We start from the raw sequence: 19,249 nt of genomic DNA, 5'->3' as shown, positions 1-19,249 counted from the left end.
GGAGTAAAGCGTAGCGCCCTTGGCTGCTGTCACAGGATGCAGCACTCTGGGAGCCTTGCAAGACTGCTGCTAACCGGCACTTTGAACCTGCCTCTTAGGCTGTTCACGTGCACAGAGCACGGAGTCCTCCCTTCTAGTGCTTGAAATGGCCAAAGAACGGGTGGGTAGTGGATCACAGCGGGGGCGGGGTGGAGGCAGGAGGCAAAAGACTGCCTCATCCATGGACTGTTTTGATCGTTCTCAGTCAATTATTTATAATCACTGCCACAGCAAAGGAAACCACAGTCCTGATAAAATGATGGCATAAAAAGAACGGCCCGGGAGTACCCATGATGTAGATAATGTTAAAACTTATTTGAGTTACTCTGGGCGCAGGCTGGGAATGGTGCAGGAGCCCCCCCACCAGCATGACGCTGACATCATGACTACCGTCAGGAAGTGTCTTGTTACCTACACTGTAACCTGTAACTGCACAACAATGGTTATGTATTTAAAAAAAAAAAAAGGAGCTCGGGGTCAAAAAAGAGACAACTTATGCTGCCGGTGGGGATGTTTGGAAAAGTCTGGCAGTTCTTCAAAAGGTGAAAATCAGGGATACCGTACAACTGGGCAATTCCACTCCTGGGTACAGACCCAAGAGAAATGAAAACAGGGCCACACAAAAACCTGTATGTGAACAGAGCGATCTGTAATAGCCCCAAATGGAAACACCACCAGTATTCACCAACAGATGAAGAAAATGTGCCGTACCCAGACAAAAAACAGTATTACTCAACAATAAACTCTGAAAACATTGTGCTAAGTAAAAGAAACCACTCGCAAAAGACCACAGATCACATGATCCCATTTATAGGAGATATCCCCAAATAGACAAGTCTATAAACAGAAGGTGGGTTAGTGGTTGCCATGGGCTGAGGGGGCTGTGAGGGGGAGACGGGTGAGTACTAATGGACGTGGGTTTTTGTGCAGGGTGATGAAAACGTTCTAAAATTGATTGTGGTCATGGCTGCACAACTCTGAGTATACTAAAAACCACTCAATTGTGCACTTTAAATGGGAGAGTTGTATGATACATGGACTACCTCTCAATAAAGCAGTGATCAGAAACTGGCACGTAATCTGAAAAAGTTTAAAAACCTGTGACATAATTGAAAAAAACTTAGAAATGGTTAACTAATTAACTTAGTCAAATTACTAAAAGTAATAAAGTGACATGAGATGAGGAAATAAAGTTGCAGACCTCAAACTCAAAACCAAAACAAGAATCTCTACTGCAAAAGGACTGCCCAAGTCCAGCACATGGGCCACTTGACTAAATGCAGCAGGTGCACCATGTGCTCTGATGAAAATGTTAACACTCTCCTCGAGTTTGTCTTATTGGCCTGTTGGAAAATGGGATGTTTGGAATTTCCAAATATTCAGTTAGAGACCATTCCCATCAACTAAAGAATACGTAAGTGAATGTGGAATGCCCACACGACAGATCATTCAGCCATAAAAAGGAACGAAGTCCTGATATACGTGGCAACATGGATGAGCCTTGAAAACACCGCTCGGGGGGAGATGATGGACACGCGAGATGGGAAGAATGGGAAGTGACTGCTGATGAGCACTAGCTTCCTTTTTTGGGGTGACAGAAATGTTCTACACTTAGATATGGGGGGTGGTTGCACACCTCTGTGAAAATACCAAAACCCTACCAAATTCTAGCCTTTAAATGGGTGAATTTTATGATGTGTCAATTATCTATTTTTATTTTCTAAGTAGGCTCTGCTCAATGTGGGGCTCAAACTCATGACCTGGAGGACACAGGGTCACATACTCCACCAACTGAGCCAGCCAGGCACCCTGACTGTATCTCAATAAAGATTTTACTTTTTTTAAAAAAAGCTTGAGATTCCATTGTATCTTCACTGAGGGAGTACTGATATCAACTGACATTAACATGGTAACTATGATTAGGTCCAGGGTATCAAACTCCTGTCATTTTAAGTGATGTGTCGGGAAATGGAATCAATTTGTGCTCAAGCTCTAGTTGCTTTTGAAGCTGAGATAGTTGTCATGGGAATGTGCACTAAATAGTTCATGTGAACTGAGAAACAAAGACAGACTCTTCCCTTTAAATAAATGGAAATAACTTTAATGCAGGTGATTGGTTTGGCAATGAACACTGGCTTGGCCAATTACGTTCCAGGGTCATGTCCCGGTATCTGAAAGAGCTAACTGGCAGCCACAAAGTTCTCACAAGGCTGTTATTTAAAAATGTATCATACAATAAAAACACACGTCAAAATGTATTAGAAAAGGCCTACTGAAACTAACAGCGTTTTGACTTCCCCAACTCTTCCGAATATATTGGATACAAGACTCATTTAAGTGAAGGAGGAACAACAACATGCAATGGTCATTAGATAAATCTTGGTAAAACTTTTTTATAGTATGTTTCCCAGAAAAAGTAAAGTGAGTAATGATCTGACTTATTTTGCCAGTCAGAGAGTTTACAGGTCTTTGCTTCTCACAAAATTTAAAGGACCTAGTTGAGTTGTCAGCTGACAGATCATAAAAAATAATTTTTGATGACAGATCATTATGTAATTTTGGCATATACGTCAGAAAAAACTCAAATAATTGAGTGTCGCTGCTAAAATAAAATGCTTTCCATTCCCATCTACAAGTTTACGTGAGTAACAGTTCTCACTGCTTACATCTACGAAAACAAGAAATATGGACGGAGTCGATTCATCCACAGATGTATCAGCTAATTGAAAAAATGTCTATTCTGATCAGTTATATATAACTAATCATTATAATAATTCAATCTGGAAGAAAATTTTAGTATGGGAAATTTAAAAGCAACTTTTCATTTATATGCATATATTTGTATACATATTTTTCTTATAGGTATGATAAACAAGACTTCATGCAGAAAAATATATCACCTTAGGATAAAAATCTGTGAGGAAAACTGAAGAGAAATATGAATTCAAAGAGGAAGAGGAAAGATGTAAAATTATCTGTTAAAGATATTTTTAAAGACGTGTAAAATTAAACATTTTAATGTGTTTTGTGAGTGAAAGTAGGTATAAAATTGCTATTATATTTATATTCTACTGGATACATTTAAAATGGCTAGGTAACAATTTTATTGAAAAATGTTATTTACGATAGACCTCATTCTCTTTATTTAAAACTCGTGTTGAAACATTTTTGGTGTCTGGTTAGAAATATACAAGGGGTACAGTTTTCCAATTCTTTCAGGAAGCACATTATGACCAGAGAAAGTATGAAGACTGAGGACGTGGCCGTCTCTACTACCCCTTGAACACCCCCCACACCACAGATCTAAAAATCACATTCACCACCCATCCCATCCCTCCACCCCCTCTCCTGCATGTCCGTGGTCAATGGTACCAGAAACTAACATAAATTTCCACTGTTCACCTTTCTTACGCCACTGGTTGCCAGTCTTACGGATGCAACTGTGCTTTCCCTTGACCCTGTCCCCTCCGTCCTCTTCCCCTGTTTCCACCACCGTCCCCTCTCTCCTAGAACGCTACGGTGGGGTTCCTACGGGCCGTCCTGCCTCTGATCTCTTGTTCCTCTGTTCCATCATCTGTTCCACTGCCAGGGTCATCGTTCTACCATCAGATTCAGGTCACCACTTCCCAGGTCGAGCTGTCCACAGGATAAAGTCCACACGCTTCGGCATCACAAAACGCCAAGGCCCCCCCACGATACGGGATCAAGCCTCCTTCCCGGGGTTGGCCCTTCTCTGGGTTGCTCCACTTATCCTACAGATGATTCACCGCTCCCTGGATCTGATCTGGACTCTGATGCCAGGAACTTCAGCCCTGAATTCTCACTCTCCACCTGTTAAAATGTCACCACTTCACACCCAGTAGGATGGGTATCATTGAAAAGACACATGGTGACATGGATGGGGAAGGGGAAGGTGGGGGGAAACTGCACCCCCCCCCCCCACACACACACTGAAGTTAATGTAACGTGGTGCAGCCGCTTTGGAAAACGATCTGGCAGCTCTTCAAAAAGTAAAACAAAAGAGTTACCATGTGACCCAACGATTCCCTGCTTGATATACGTCCAAGAGAAATGGAAGCGCGTGTCCACACAACAGCTCAGACACAGACGCTCGTAACAGTTTTCCTAACAGCCAAGACGTGGAAACAGCCCAAATATCCATCACGTGATAAATGAATACGTAAGATGTAGAGTACCCATACGCTGGAACATTTTTTTGTCAATAAAGAAGAATGAAGTACTGATATACGCTACAACATGGATGGACCTTGAAAACATTACACTTAATGAAAGAGGCCAGTCACAAGAGGCCATGTTTTGTAAAATTCTATGTATATGAAATGTCCAGCAGAGGCAAAAACCTATAAATACACAAAGCAGATTAGTGGTTGTCTAGGGCTGGGGAGATGGGAGAAAGTGGGAACTGACTGCTGATGGGTATGGAGTTTCTTTCAAGGGAGACAAAAACGTTCTAAAATTAGATAGCGGTCGGGATGCACAACCCTGTGTGTAAACTAAAAAAAATCATAGAATTGCTTGCTTTAAATAGGTGAATTTCAAGGTATGTAAACTATATCTCACTACAGCTGCTTACAAAAAAGACTACTCATCCTACAAAGCCCTCCTCCTTTATATGAAACCCTATCTGACCCCCGCCTCATTAACAAGGAGTTGTTATTCTGGGTTATCATCAATCTTGCCTTCCTGAGTTCCTGCAGTCATAATTTACATCTCTAATTACCACTTACTTCACTCTGCAATTTATTAGAAAGTATTTCAAGGGCTCTAAAACCAGATTGTTTGGGTTGAAGTCTCTTCACTCCCACAGTTGTGAGGCATATGACCTTGTTTAAATTATTTAATTTCCATGTGCCTCAGTTTCCTCATCCACAAAGTGAGGAAAACAGGAGAACTTACCTCAAAGGCCTTTTGTGTGGGTAAATGAATCAATACACATAAAATGTCAAGAACAGTAACTGGCACATTGTATAGGCTACATATGTGACTATTAGCTGTTATTATTGTTGTATTCTAATATTATTGTTGTATCTACTGTCCATACATGGCTGTCTCTCTTCTCTTTCTCAGTTTACATTTTAAGGTCCTAAGGAAAAGGAATAAAGTCTATTTTATTATCCACGCTTGTATTTCCCAAAGAGGAAGAAGATTACCACAGACTAGCAGTAGGAGAAGAGCATGGGGGCCATGACCCCACCTCTGGGGACACCTGCCTTCAGCAGGGCCGTGACGCAGCAGCAGTTGGGTAAATTTAATCCAAACAAGGGGCCTACTGGCAAAAAAGATCAGGAAAAAATGTACCAGAAAGTGTTTGTTAAAAATCTTTTACTTCCACTAAGAGATTTAAACCCTCCTAAATATAGAAGTACCAAATATATTAAGGAATCAACAGACTTGCCCAAATTTTCATATTTTACCCACATTTACCAAAATTCCTCCATATGTTCCATTTATTCATTCTTACTGAGTGCCAATTATGCACAGGGCACCACATGCTAGACTCAGGAAATGTACAATCTATTGCTTTTCTAGGCTGATCTCCCCACAAAACTAGGAAAAGATATTAAAGGTGTCTGTCTCTAAATACATATGTGCAATGTTTATTCAAACAAAAATGACAAATTCTATACTTACAAAAAGTTACTCAAAAAGTGAATTGAATTTACACAATGTTAGTTACATGGATTTAGCAATTAATATTACTAGCCTAGAAGAATGGTAGGCTGTATCTGGTATAAATTGATGGAAAAAAAGCTAAAAACATTTGCCTATTAAAAAAAAAAAGCTTTCACAGATAAATGTAGTACTTAAAGAAGCAAATCTCTAGCATGTAAGTTATTCACTAGAACCTGAAGTATGACACCTAAAATAATGTAATGCATATTAATTACGGAAGCAAAATCTCCCCGTCCCGCAAATTCTACACAAACATCCTTCTCGCAAGTGAGATTAAATGAAAACCTTCCATTCCAAATTTGTGACTTCACACACAAAATTTGGAGGACTCTAAGATCTGTGTGCTCAAGAATGCCAGTTTAATCTGCAAAGGTCCTTACAGCTCTCTTCCTCTCCTGACCCCTCACACCCTCCACATGGCCTTTCGGTTCTTCTCATAACCTGCTGAGAAATGCTGCTTTTACTGATGACAGTGTTGACAGAGCCAGCTTACTGTCTTTATTTCCAAAGGAACAAAAGAGGTGCTTTTAAATATTCACCCCAATATACTAGTCATTCCTTCATGCATTCTTCAAACTCAAAGCACCCACCAGTAAGCTAGAAGGGAAAAATATTTTAACCTTGGCACACAACAGCTGTTAAGTAAATACTTGCTGAGTGAATGAGCCTATCAGAGAATGCACCTGTCCACAAACTCACACAGAGGTACGAGACGATCCAGTACAACCTATATATGTGGAGATAATGTTTACAGTGGTTTCCATTACCAGTGATTATGGATTTGGTGGCTAAAAGAAGCACTTTGCTGTTGAGATGAAAACAAAGTATAAACGTTGTCAAATACACAGTTTCTGGACTGTTTTCAACATCCTGGGACTTCAGGAAAATGACAAAGCAGGGTCATCCGATTATTTCCTGATGTATACTCTAGAATACGCAGGAGCCGAAATTAGATAAATCAAAGATAATTCGCTACCAGGACGATAACAGATCCCATAAATTATTAACAGGTACAGTACATACTTTGTCCCTATTTCCAAAATAGGTATTTAGGATAGTTTTAATTTCAGTAAGTAAAGAAAAGCCCGAGGGCCTTGGTTCCCAAATTGTGCTGAGCGCTGGAATCACTTGGGGATTTTTAAAAACATAAAGGTTCCCAGCCCCCCAAATTCTGATCTAATTGACATCGAGTGCAATCTGTGCACCAGGATTTTAAAGCTCGGTACGTGATTCTCATGTGCGGCACTGTGGGAACCAATGACCCAGGGTTTTTAAATTCATGACTTCCAGCAACTTACACCTGAGGCTGGAGAATCTTCAGCTGAGTGAGGATGTCCTTCTGTACCCTGGGGTTAGCTGTGGCAGTAAGGGCCATCACTGGAACAGAGGGAAACTTCTGGCGAAGCATATTCATTCTTTTATAATCTTGGCGAAAATCATGCCCCCACTAGTTGGAAAGAAAATACTGCTTTTCAGACTATTTGCACCTTTCTTACGTAAACAGCAAACGCTGCTCACTGTATTAAGAACCACCTTATTCTTCAGCGAGATAGAATAATTCACTGTTCCCTTCTCTATTCTGCAAATGTACGGACCATTGGCAGTACGTATTTACTGATATTTCAAGATATAAAAGCCGATGTTTACCTGACTGACACAGTGTGCTTCATCAATCACGAAACGTGCCAAGAGCTTCCTCTCATACAGGTTCTCCAGAGTGGAAATCAGTCTGTTACTCGCACACACCTAGACCAGAAGTCTATGCATTAGAGATGTGAAAACATTACACCCCACATCACCTTAAAGACTTTGCTGTCTTCAAGCTCTACTACAACTGAAGCTGTATTACAACAACCTCCACATAAATGAGCACTTAACTTCAATGTACCAAGAGAATTAGCAGGAGTAATGGAAACTTGCAAATGAGACCTTCTAGCATATTCACTACATTTAGCAAGCGCTGAGGTTCACCACACGTTTACACTGGTAACAGGGTTACAGATGTATATTGCAGGCATACACGTTGTCTGGGGACACATGCACACATGCACATATGGACCTGTGACAGGGCCTAGAAGCAGTGACCTCCCAGTAGCCATGACCACATCTGGCACCCATGTCTTGACAAGCATCCGACTTGTCTTTTGTCTTAAGTTCCTGGGTGGTTCAGTTGGTTACGTGTCTGACTTTTTTTTTTTTTAAAGTTCATTTACTTGAGAGAGCAAGAAAGCAGGGGAGGGGCAGAGAGAGAGGGAAAGAGAGAATCCCAAGCAGGCTTCGAGAGGTCAAGGCAGAGCCCGACTGGGGCTCGATCCCATGAACCCAACCATGAGATCGTGACCCGAGCCAAAATCAAGAGTAGATCCTCAACCGACTGAGCCACCCAGGAGCCACTCCCTTCTAAATTCTCAAGTGACAAGAGCACTAGGAGCGTTTTTTGTTTTCTGGAGGCAACTCTGGGTGGGCTCCTAGATGGCTTCTGCGTAGGAGCTGGTCATCAGAAAGACCAGGCCATGATCAGAAACTTGGAATTTTCAGTAGCACCCCCATCCTCTAGAGAGGAGAGAGGGGCTGGAAATGGAGTTAATAACTGGTCATGCCTACATGAGGAGGCTGCCATGAAGTCCCAATAGCGCAGAGTTCGACCAGCCTCCAGGTTGGTGAACACGTCCGCCAACGTGGGAGGGTCACACATTCCCAACTCCCTGGAGACAGAAGCTCCTATGCTGAGGACCTTCTCAGTCCCCGCCCTGTGGACCTTTCATCGGACTATTCACCTGCAGCCTTTAGCATATGCTTTAACAAACTGGTAAACGTGTTTCCCTGAGTTCTGTGGGCCACTCTAGCACATTCATCCAACCTGAGGAGGGAGTCACGGGAACCTCTGATTTGTTAGCCAAACTGGACAGAAACTGTGGGTAACCTGGGGACCTGCTACTTGCAATTGGCATCTGAAGAAGGGTGGGAACCATCTTGTGGAGCCGATCCCTTAACTTGTATCTGACACTGTCCGTGTAGACTACGTCAGAATTGAGTTAAACTGCAGGACACCCTGCTGGGGTCACAGAGAGCTCGGTGTGAGGAAAAACCTCTACACATTTGGTCACCAGGAATGACATACTCTAGGTGATGGTAAAGGAGGAAGACACAGGAGGGAAACTGGGTGTTTCCCTACTCAGGGCGGAGAACCAGATTGTTTTCCTAACACAGCTCTAGTATCATATTTTAAAATAATGACATCAATACAAACCTTCTCAGGAGTAACATACAGGAGTTTTATGATTGGATCTTTTTTTGATAATTGCAGGTAAATACTTGTAGCTTCCGAGTCAGTCTTATCACCTGTCAGATAAGTAGCTGGAATCTAAGTATAAAAGTAGTAAACAATTTATATTTTATACATTAATCTGACTTAAGCACATATTTATCCTTCAGTTTCATAAATATTTCACAAGTCACATAGCAAACCTGTCAAAAGGAGAGACAGTCTCAATATAATTAAATAATTGGCACATATTTAAAAAGAAAACTTTTCTTAGCATAAGTCAAAATATTCCCATTGTTTACTTCCTTCTCTCTTTTTTTTCTATTTTCTTTACTGCTGTTACTTTTCCTATCTGTAAATATGAACTCAGTACTCCGGAGATTCCCATCCCAATGTATGGCTCTTGTTGGCGTAGGTAAAGGCATCACCAGCATTTTCCCACACAAGGACACTGGAAGGGCCACAGGAAGCATCACGGATGGCTGCACGGTGGTGACGGGCACGGCACAAAGACATTCTTGGGAAGAAAAATCAAACCAGTGGTATCGAGGGGTGGCGGCTCATAACCTCGAAAATATGTGGGATTCGGGAGGATGCATTCATATACTTCCTCAACCACAGCCAAGAGGAGGAGAGTCACGCGGGCGGGGCGCTCACGTGATGCATTTTAAGGTATTAAGGGACCAGCCAGTGTGCTTATCTCGCAGGAATAAAAGAAAGCCTCACATTTAGTACAAGAAATTCACATCAGCAAAACACAGGTTAAACGTTCTTGCTAAAGTACATTTTTCTAGACTCAACTACAGAAGGTTATCTCCTTAGAATTTTCAAAGACTCGCTCACATGCGTAACTGCTGATTGATTCTTATAATCCAGGAACTACTTAATAAAAAAGGTGTTACCCAGAGTACTGACATATAACTATTTTCATGCTTTTATGGGTATTTTTTTTAGTTATAATTGGTAGTGTTTTAACTTACATCCAAGGAAGTCAGCTTTTGGACCTGATCAACGATAAGTGATCTCAGGGGAGAAATGACAATGGTGACCCCAGGAGAAACACAGGCAGGGAGCTGGTAACACAAACTTTTACCACCTCCTGAAAGGACAAAACAAACAAACAAAACCTATCAGGTTCTATCTTGAGAGCATGAAGGCAAAAGTTAAAAAGTAAATCACAGAGTAATATTTAAAAGTAATTAACAGGACACCAAGTGATAGTCCCCATGGTGCCAACAGTTTGCCATATTAGAATGAGCCAAAATATTTAGACAATTTAAGTGTGTGAAAATTATCAGGACACCTTATGTAGGTACACGTGAAGCCAAAAGCAGGGATCAGGGCAGGAAACTGAAATGCAAGACAATTGCTTTAAAAGTCTACTTGAGAAATCCAAATGCAGTACAAGGGGTACTCTATCACAGTATTAGGGTGAAAATAATTACTTTAGATAACATTCAACTTTTAAAGAGTTAAAATGTGATAAAATATACAACACTAAAGACCATGGTGAACATGGTTTAATAGTTCTCTGATGATCCAGAAAGCGCTTTCAGGATCTCAGTTTTTTAAATCACTAGTAAGAACCTTTCAACGCTTAAAATCTGAGCTTTTATTTGCTGTACTCTTTTATCGGTAAGGAAATATTCCCAATCTTCCTTTGAGATCAAAGAAGGGTAGAACTACGCTTGTGTGTGCCAGCAGAAGATGAAGAGAAAGAAATTCTGAGATGCGTCCCCATCTCTCCGTGTAGCTCCAATTCAAAATGGTGAGACAGTACACATTTAAGGATAACTAAAATGATTAGTCTCTGATTTTCAACCTCTCCCATTCGCTAATGGTAGAAGCCCATGCCAGGCAGTTTCTAGGCCTTCGACTGTTTTTGTTTGTTTGGTTGTTTAGAACTATCCACCACATTCCCCTCTTTTGCACGTGGAATAAGTACATTTCATTCTGGTGTATATGTGTAAATGTCAAGGAAAGATCCGGAAGCTGAGTTCTCGTTTCTATTCTGCCACTTTATAGGCTGTCTGACTTAGACGTGCATCCAACCTCTCTGCGCCTCAACGTCATCACCTGCAAAATGTACTACATCGGCGGTTTTTTGGCTTTTGCTTTTGTCTGTTTTGTCTAAGAGAAACCTTATCTAGAATCTTTATCTGCATAAATCAAGAGGTTGAAATTGGGATGGGAAGACCCTTAAAAAGGCCCCCCAAACCCTAAAGAGGACCATGAAAAGCCCTGAAACCATGGGACGGGATCACTGTTGGGGTCCTTTCCAGCTTCAGTTCTGAAATACCAAACAAGTCAAAGCATGAGACAGAGTGAACAAGTTAATGAGAAAGAAATGCTGATTATTAAATCAGTGTCGTCTAAATTTTAAAATCAGTTTGAAAAAAACTCCAAAGCTCGGTCAACATAATTTTTATAACGATGGCTGTAACTAAGTACTAAAAGTCACAGACGAGCTGAGTAAAAGGCAGAGGGAAGTCTACATCTAAGTCCGCAACTCCGACTCCTGTGCTTCTTGCCCAGACTGCATCTTTAATATTCTTACTTGGACACGACGGAAAGTCCTAGATCTCTTCAACACTGAGGCCAAGGAAGAACCACGCTAAATGCTTTTCATTTAATCCCCAGGACATTCTGTGAAGTAGGTAGTTTACTATCACCCCTGCCACACACTCGAGGAAACTGGGGCTGGGGGTGAAGTGCCTCGCCCAAGGTCACATGGCGAATAAGTGGCAGAGCTGAGCGTTAAGGCCAGGCCATCACTCCACAGCTGATGGTCTCGACCACCCTTCAACACCAGACTGTACTGGATAAAGTGCCAGAGATGGTCGAGGTCTCTGGTGGTAATTTTTTTTTATTCATGTTCCAGACTAATTTAGACCAAAGGGGGGGGGGGCGAGAGGGCAAGAGGGCGAGAGAGAGAAATTCCCCAAGAAAAATTCTAGATCAATTCAACACAAGCAGCCTTGACGTGAACATCTTGAAAGGTCTAAATGTTATCGCATCAACAGAGGACGGAAGTAATACTCTTTCTCACGACGGCATGGGAGGTTCAGAGGTCCCTTAATGACAGAAATATCGTGTGGGTGTTCATTTTACTTCTATTAAAGGGTTTTCATTTAACATCTGCCAATGGACTCCTGCCAATTTATATCTAAAAATACCTACCAGTGGGCATTAAGATAAAACAGTCTTCACCCAGCAGCGCAGCATTGATCGCCTCTAGCTGATTAGTTCTAAAATTATGCAGGCCAAATTTTTTATGAAAAATCTTCATCATTTCTTTTGTATGAGGAAAACTAAGGCTTTGGAAACGCTCATGCTTCAGATTTCTGGATGCTAAATTTTGCGCCGACTTGTCTGAGAAAATAATCGATGTTAAGAAAAATCAGTGCATTATTGTTAACAAGTCAGTTTTAGCATTTACCCTTTGCCGCGTAATCCAAGGCATACATTTCCCTGCAGCACGTCGTTCTTTAACCATTTATCAGGGTTTCATCCCCACCAAATGTTAAAGCCACCAGAGACGTCCTGAGGGTCAAATTCAGCCTTTTTCTTGGTTTTTCGGTAGCACCTACCACTAACTATTGCATTTATTCCCTGCTTCCTGCTCTTTTGACCTTCAAGACAACCATGGGTTTTCTATTTTAATTCTCTTCCCTGGCTCCACTTCCTCCACCTGCCCCTTAACTGTGGGAGTCTTTGCAGACCCTTGGGACTGGGCTCTTCAGCCATCCTTTCCTAGAATTTTCCAAGCCCTCTGATCTTCAACATCACCTGTGTGCACAGAATGCCCAGATCTCTTCCGTAAGGCCCCGCTGACGCCCTCCTAAGCTCCAGCCCTGCGCGCATCTCCAAAAGTCTGCAAGACATTTCTACTCGAACGACTTACCAACACTTGAAGCTCAACAAGTCTTAAAATAGCCCCCCTCGGCTTTCCTCCCAATCTGCTCTGCCTCCCGACTCCCCTGCTCTGCTAATGGTGTCACAGATTCCCCAGTCGCCGGGTCTGAAACCTCGGAGTCATCTCAGCCTCTCCTGGTTCTTCTGCTACCGTGTGTCTCACGTCCGCCCCCCTGCTTGGCACAGAGGACAAGAGGTGCTCACGCCAGCTGGGGCAGCCTCTCTACTCCCAACACTCGACTGTCTCAACGATAATTGCGAGCATCAAGTATGACACATTCTAACATGATATAAAAATAAATCCATTAATGGTTATTTTAAAGGTCAACGGCATAACTATGAGAACGACCTCCATGGTGTTAAGTCAGCGATGGCAAAAACAGGGAAGGCTGTACTTTATCAAACCTTACACATATAAACTTGTTCCGGTTAAAACACACTTTGTGGCGACTTTATACGGTTGACGTAAGGTTTTAAAATTAATTTTGGCTTCTCTCTGCAGCCTTTACAGTGGCTAACTGCACTCCTCCCAAAACTTCTCCTGCTAAACTGGGAGCTCCAAGAGGACAGGAATGACCTGTTCTTCACCTCTTACCAGAACCTGACACCGAACATGGCACGGAATGGCTCTCAATACATATTTGTTGAACGAATTAAAAGGATTTTAGGCCCAAAGAAAGAATTTGACTTAAGGAATTTCTGACTTTGTGTCTTTCTTAGATTGCCCTGCATTCTAATATTTTAAGACAGAAGACATGTTTCTCTACTTTATAAACTGATCAGTTCTCATCATCAGAGTTCTAAAAATACACAATTACATTTTTAACATATAAATTCAGCTTTGCTTTTTACTCATCCCTTAAATCATTAAAAACTTGGCCCTTATGAGCTTTATTGTTTTAGGGACCAAAAGATGTTAATTTAAAGGCAAAGCACATTTGTAATGACTTTAGAGCTTTACTACAATAGGTTATAATTACGCGTTGTATAAGACTACAGCTGCCGCAGAGACAAAGGAGCAACCTGCTTCTGAAACAGTGATTTGTAATTCATATTATCGGCAGAAATGTGCATAGAGACAATGTACTTTTCAGGCAAGGACGATGTGCTATCATTTTTCTTACACAATTCCGATTTTGGACAGTTATGTTTTCATATAAAATATAAGCATCAATTTATTTTAAACTTACCAGTGTAATTCTGAATTGACTCTGAGTTTTTAATTTGAGCAGCAGATGCCAATGGAAGACAGTTTGTCTTGGCTGAAGAAATTCTTTCTGATACTGGTTTAACTGGCCGACCTTCCTTAATAGGTTGATAGGCAGCTGTGGAAGATTTGCTGGCTGCTAAATTATGCATTATATTTTCCCAGTCATCATCATCATCAAAGTCATCTATGTCAAAATTATCAACATCACAGGAAGCCTGGATTTCTCTTTCTAAGTCATTTAGTGAAGCAGTGTGTTTATTCTGATCTTTCACAGCCGTGCTTGTGAGAACATTTCCCGGGAAATAAGAGCTTTCATTTCTTTTTTCTATCCTTGGTGTTTCAGCCCAGTTGCTACTTACAAAGGACTTCTGTAAATGGGGACTGAATAACGGTCTTTCAAAGGGATTCTTCGTGGGGGCTGAGAATCCTGTCTTTCCTGGGGTAGTGGCCAGGACACATTCCCTAGCAGCGTTGGAATTTGAGGGAAGGTGTGGAAAATGTAACTCCTTAACAAAAACACAACTTCCTGTAGGACAGGAATCACTGTTTGAAAACGCCTCCACAGAGGAAAGAGACGCCATGTCCTCCGGGGGGCCACCAAGTGCCTCGGGCCCGCACCTCCACACTGAACCAAGAACACGGGCGCCGCTTGTATTTGAGTCGGTGTCCGCCAGGAGCTTCCTTCTGAAGAGAAAACACAACACCACATTCGATGGGAGTAGTCTACCACGGTAGGCCGCACAAGTATATCGTTAGTTTCCATCCCAAATTGTGGCAAAACAGAGTCTCTTTTTCTCAGTCTCCAAAGGGGCAGTTTGAAAACAACAAATAAATTTATAAATAAGTAAGTTTAAAGCACAAAACAGAGTGACAAGTATCCTATTCATTTTCCCAGCCAGAATGCCTGCAAATTCTGCCCCGTGTGTTTCTGACTTACGTTGGTGGGAGGCAATCAGATACATATTCCAGAAGAAAACGTAAGATACCTTATGTCCCGATGCTGACGCAGTTCCTGTCCACAATCCAGAGCTGTCAGTTCATCGTCAGGAATAGTATCAACTAATTTACAGATGCGGTCCATCACGCGAATAAGCTGCTGCTGTAAACTGGTCTGTCTAGCTATAAAATTTTATTTTGTCAATATTTTTCCTTGAAAAAGACTTAAAATTTTATAAGTCACGCATGTACAATTTGAAGTAGTTTAAAAACAAGATTGTAAACTACCATGTATTGCCCTATTATCTGCCTGTGAAATAATCTGAAATCACGTCATCTCCATTCTGTATCATGAGAGCCCGTAACTGTGTGACCATCGTTTCATTTCAGGTTAATTCTTACTATTTCGCTTAGGGTAACCTACGTCACTGTAAGCTACAGAAGCTGATCGATTTAGGAAAGTTTTTAACTAACCTCAGGGGTAAATCTTACCAGGCCCATAGAAGGTATATCATACAGGGCTGGACAGGCAAGAGCCCCGCCTGCTGTTCTGATCCGCCTGGCATCCACACTTCCTTTCAGTGGTAACAGACTTAGACTTTCTTTGGGGAGACCCCTGCCCCTCTCCCTCGGTGGGCATCTGGTGTAAGGCAGCTCAAGAGAGAAACAGGTCCGGGAATTCTGTGACTGGAAAAGGAGACTTCTCTTTTCAAGAAGCTGCACAGGCTGCTGGTGGCCGCGTCCTCCGCCACCACACAGGGAACCACAGCCTGAAAGGAAGACCAACACGAGGGCAGCAGAAAACAGAGATGGAAAGGAGTGGGGGACTGAGATGGAGACATGGGGTAGAAGAGAGGCAAGCGGGTGTGAGAGAGAGATTCCTGATCAATTTTCCCATTTTCAAAATGTACGTTACATAACTAAGAAAAAGGATGTCAAAGGAGGTGAGGCTTTAGATGAAGGAAGAAAAGACTGGGTCGGGGTAGAAATGGGAAGCAAGGAAGATGCCTCCTCCACCCCTAAGGCCTCAGGTTAGCAGGAGAAATAAACAGGAAATCAACGGTTTAGATGGGCTGCAGAGGAAGCTATTCTCAGGAGACAACGTGACAAGTAAGAGGAAGAGAATGTGCAGAGAAGAGAACGCGACTGCCGGGAAATCACTGACGGAGGACAGCCAGTCACGGGCTCTGAGGGGCAGGAGGGAGGGGAAGAGCAGACAGGCAGAGGCTCAGGGGACAAGCATCTTTGCGACAGTGACTTGGGAAAAGTGGACTTTTACTAGAGACTGGCACGAATAAGGACGTGAGGTATGAGACGGTCAAGTGGAATTGCTGAGTCCCCATTTTGCGTGTTTGCGTGTTTTCTCTGCATGGCGAACCGGGTATCAGATTGGAAAGAGGAGAATAAACACTGGTCTGAAGGAAATGAAAGCCAAGATGGGCTCAGAGGTAGATACAGCCAGTGAAAAGGAGCGCGAGTCTTCTCGTCTAGACAGGTTACACCTCAGAATACAAAGCAAAGCCGCAAAGAAGATCCCGCTGATATGTGAGGAATCCAGTGAATAGGACAGTTAGTTGATGGAAGAGTGAAGACAAGCAAACATTGTTCTAATTAAAAAAAGAATTCTAAACAGATTGCCAAAAGCTACAGGCTGGTGATGTGGATGTTAATTCAAGGCAAAATTCTAGAACATGTTATCAAATGGCTGCTTTGTGAGCTTCAAGAGGAGAGGAAACAATTATAGAGTTAGCAAGAGTTCATGTAAATAAACCAGTAATCTTAATGTATTTCCTTCTTTGAAGGGATTACTAGACTGGCAGATGATAACAGCTACCACTTACTGAAGGCCTACAGTACTCTGGCACTTAACCTTGAATCCTGACAAATACCCAGCAAGATACCGGTCTCATGTTATAGAAGAAACTGAGGTTCAGAGAAGCTTAACTAATTTGCCATAATCACACAGCCAGGAGTAGGAAAAGACAGGGTTTTGTACCCGAGGACCGCGTCACTCTAGAGCTGACGTCCCAGGCTCTTTCTCTTGCTGCCTTAGACCCTGGACTTGAGGAGCCACATGACCGAGTCTTCTGCAGCAGCCCCCCCACCCCCCCGAGGCAGATGTGAAACAAGTTGAGCAAGAAGGGATGAATGGACTGATGTCACCTGAGAGACCGCTAACGACATTCCATATGGCTCTGTCCTTGTCCCCGTCCTAGTCAACCATTTTATCAGTGAAACAATGCCACGGAACAGCACAGTGTGGCGGCTACCAGTGTCAACTCAAGAGCCTCAGGACTGCTGGATTTCGATCCTTGCTCTGCTGTTGTTTAATTCCACGACCACGTGTAGTTCTATTTAATTCTCCTGGGCCTCGTGTCCCTATTTGTAAAATGCGGATAACAGAAACTGCCTTCAAGGCCACTGTGAGGATTAAACTAGTTGATATTGTCAAACACCCAGAAGAGTGTCCTAGTAGGACATCAGGTATTTCAGGGACTTCCCTAACAATAAATTCAGAGACCAAAATAAAGAAAAAGAAATTTGGAGGAAACAGAAATAACGCACGCCACCACACACGTGCATGTACATGTGCACGCTACACACGTGCACGTATACACACAATACACACGCACACACACACCACCACACACGTGCGTGTGACACACACATGCCTGCACACACACCACTATGCTCATGTGTGCACACACACTACACGCGTGGCTGTGCAAACACACACACCACAAGTACAGGACCCATTAGAAAAGACCAGAACAGGGGCACCTGGGTGGCTCAGTCAGTTGAGCATCCCACTCTTGATTTTGGCTCAGGTCACGAACTTATGGTCTGTGGGATCGAGCCCCGCGTCTGTCTCTGTGCTGACAGCATGGAGCCTGCCTGGGATTCTCTGTCTCCCTCTCTTTCTGCCCCTTCCCCAATCATGTGCATGTGCTCGCTCTCTCTCTCTCTCTCTCTCTCTCTCTCAAAAAAAAAAAAAGACCAGAACAACATGTTACAGAATATTCAGAGAATAAAACAAGTGCTCTTGGAAGACGGCTTGATTAAATGGAAAAATCCCATAGACGAGTTAAAGATAAAATTGAGTAAACCTCCCAGAAAGCAGAGAAGCAAGAAGTGGAAAATAGAAATGATAACTCATGGAGGCCTAAAATCCAAATTACAGTAGTTTCAGGAAGAGTGAAAGAGAAAAGAGAAAACAAATAAGAAAAGAAAAAGAAAAATTCCAAAAAACTCCAGGACAGAAGGACACAGATCTCCAGACTGACAGAGCCCCTGGGAAATAGAAATCAGGAGCAGGAAAGGAGGCTGCTGCTTTTCAAAATCTTGTAGTGCATCTAGATTATTTGTATTAGTTAATAGAAAATTTAAAAATGAATTAGAAACATCAAATAAACAGAAAGTATTAAACTTTGCATGGACATCAAGCTGCAAACCCCAGAGTACATACAAGGGAGAATCAGAAAGATGTAAGGTCTAGGAAAAAGAGTTAAAAGACCTGACAATATTTAGCCCTAAAAAAAGCAGGGGGTGGGGTAGGGAGAGAGGCTTCTAAGAACTTTAGACTTATTTCACGAGGATTAAAGTTACAGGAAGACAAATTCTGGCTCAGTATGAGAAATGATTTTCTAACCAATGGTGTTTTCAAAACACAGTATGAATTATCTTGTGAGAACACAAGTTTCTGAGTCGTCGAAGTCGATGCTGGCTACACAGCACCCAGGGGCGGGCGGTTCTATGTGGGGGGCCCGGTCCCGTAGGGGGCCCAGTTCTGTGTGACAGCCTGGTTCTGTGTGAATGTCCAGTTCTGTGAGGAGGACTGGCTGGATCTGTGAGGGGCCTGGTTCTGTGGGGGGGCCCGATTCTATGTGAGAGGCCTGGTTCTGTGTAGAGGACTGGCTGGTTCTGTGTGTGGCCCTGGTTTCGTGTGAGGGGCCCGTTCTGTGTGGGGGGCCTGTTCTGTGTGGGGGGCCCGGTTCTGTGGGGGGGGGGGCCCAGTTCTGTGGGGGGGGCCCGGTTCTGTGGGGGGGGGGCCCGTTCTGTGTGGGGGCCCGGTTCTGTGTGTGGGGCCTGTTCTGTGGGGGGGGCCCGGTTCTGCGTGGGAGGCCTGTTCTGGGGGGGGGGGCCGGTTCTGTGGGGGGGGCCTGGTTCTGTGTGAGGGGCCTGTTCTGTGG

The 19,249-nt window shown here is 42.9% G+C and overlaps 1 protein-coding gene across 5 annotated transcripts in view; it reads right to left on the bottom strand.

Moving 5' to 3' along the window:
* Window positions 1-19,249, bottom strand: part of BLM (BLM RecQ like helicase) — an 89,384-nt gene that overhangs the window by 34,275 nt on the left and 35,860 nt on the right. For 4 of the 5 annotated variants that reach the window (XM_045058760.1, XM_019831839.3, XM_023254891.2 and 1 more), the window contains exons 6-12: window positions 15,110-15,242; window positions 14,104-14,807; window positions 12,179-12,370; window positions 9,979-10,097; window positions 8,984-9,097; window positions 7,381-7,479; window positions 7,032-7,180 (exon numbers count right to left, since the gene is read on the bottom strand). In XM_045058760.1, the coding sequence (XP_044914695.1) occupies window positions 7,032-7,180; window positions 7,381-7,479; window positions 8,984-9,097; window positions 9,979-10,097; window positions 12,179-12,370; window positions 14,104-14,807; window positions 15,110-15,242 (1,510 nt within the window). The remainder of the gene's footprint in view (window positions 1-7,031; window positions 7,181-7,380; window positions 7,480-8,983; window positions 9,098-9,978; window positions 10,098-12,178; window positions 12,371-14,103; window positions 14,808-15,109; window positions 15,243-19,249) is intronic. The other variant, XM_019831840.2, reaches the window with a different exon arrangement.

This window comes from Felis catus, chromosome B3 (genome assembly GCF_018350175.1).
Source record: "Felis catus isolate Fca126 chromosome B3, F.catus_Fca126_mat1.0, whole genome shotgun sequence".
Classification (NCBI taxonomy): Eukaryota; Metazoa; Chordata; class Mammalia; order Carnivora; family Felidae; genus Felis; species Felis catus.
The sequence above is the reverse complement of the archived record's forward strand: the minus strand, read 5'-3'. Positions and strand labels throughout refer to the sequence as shown.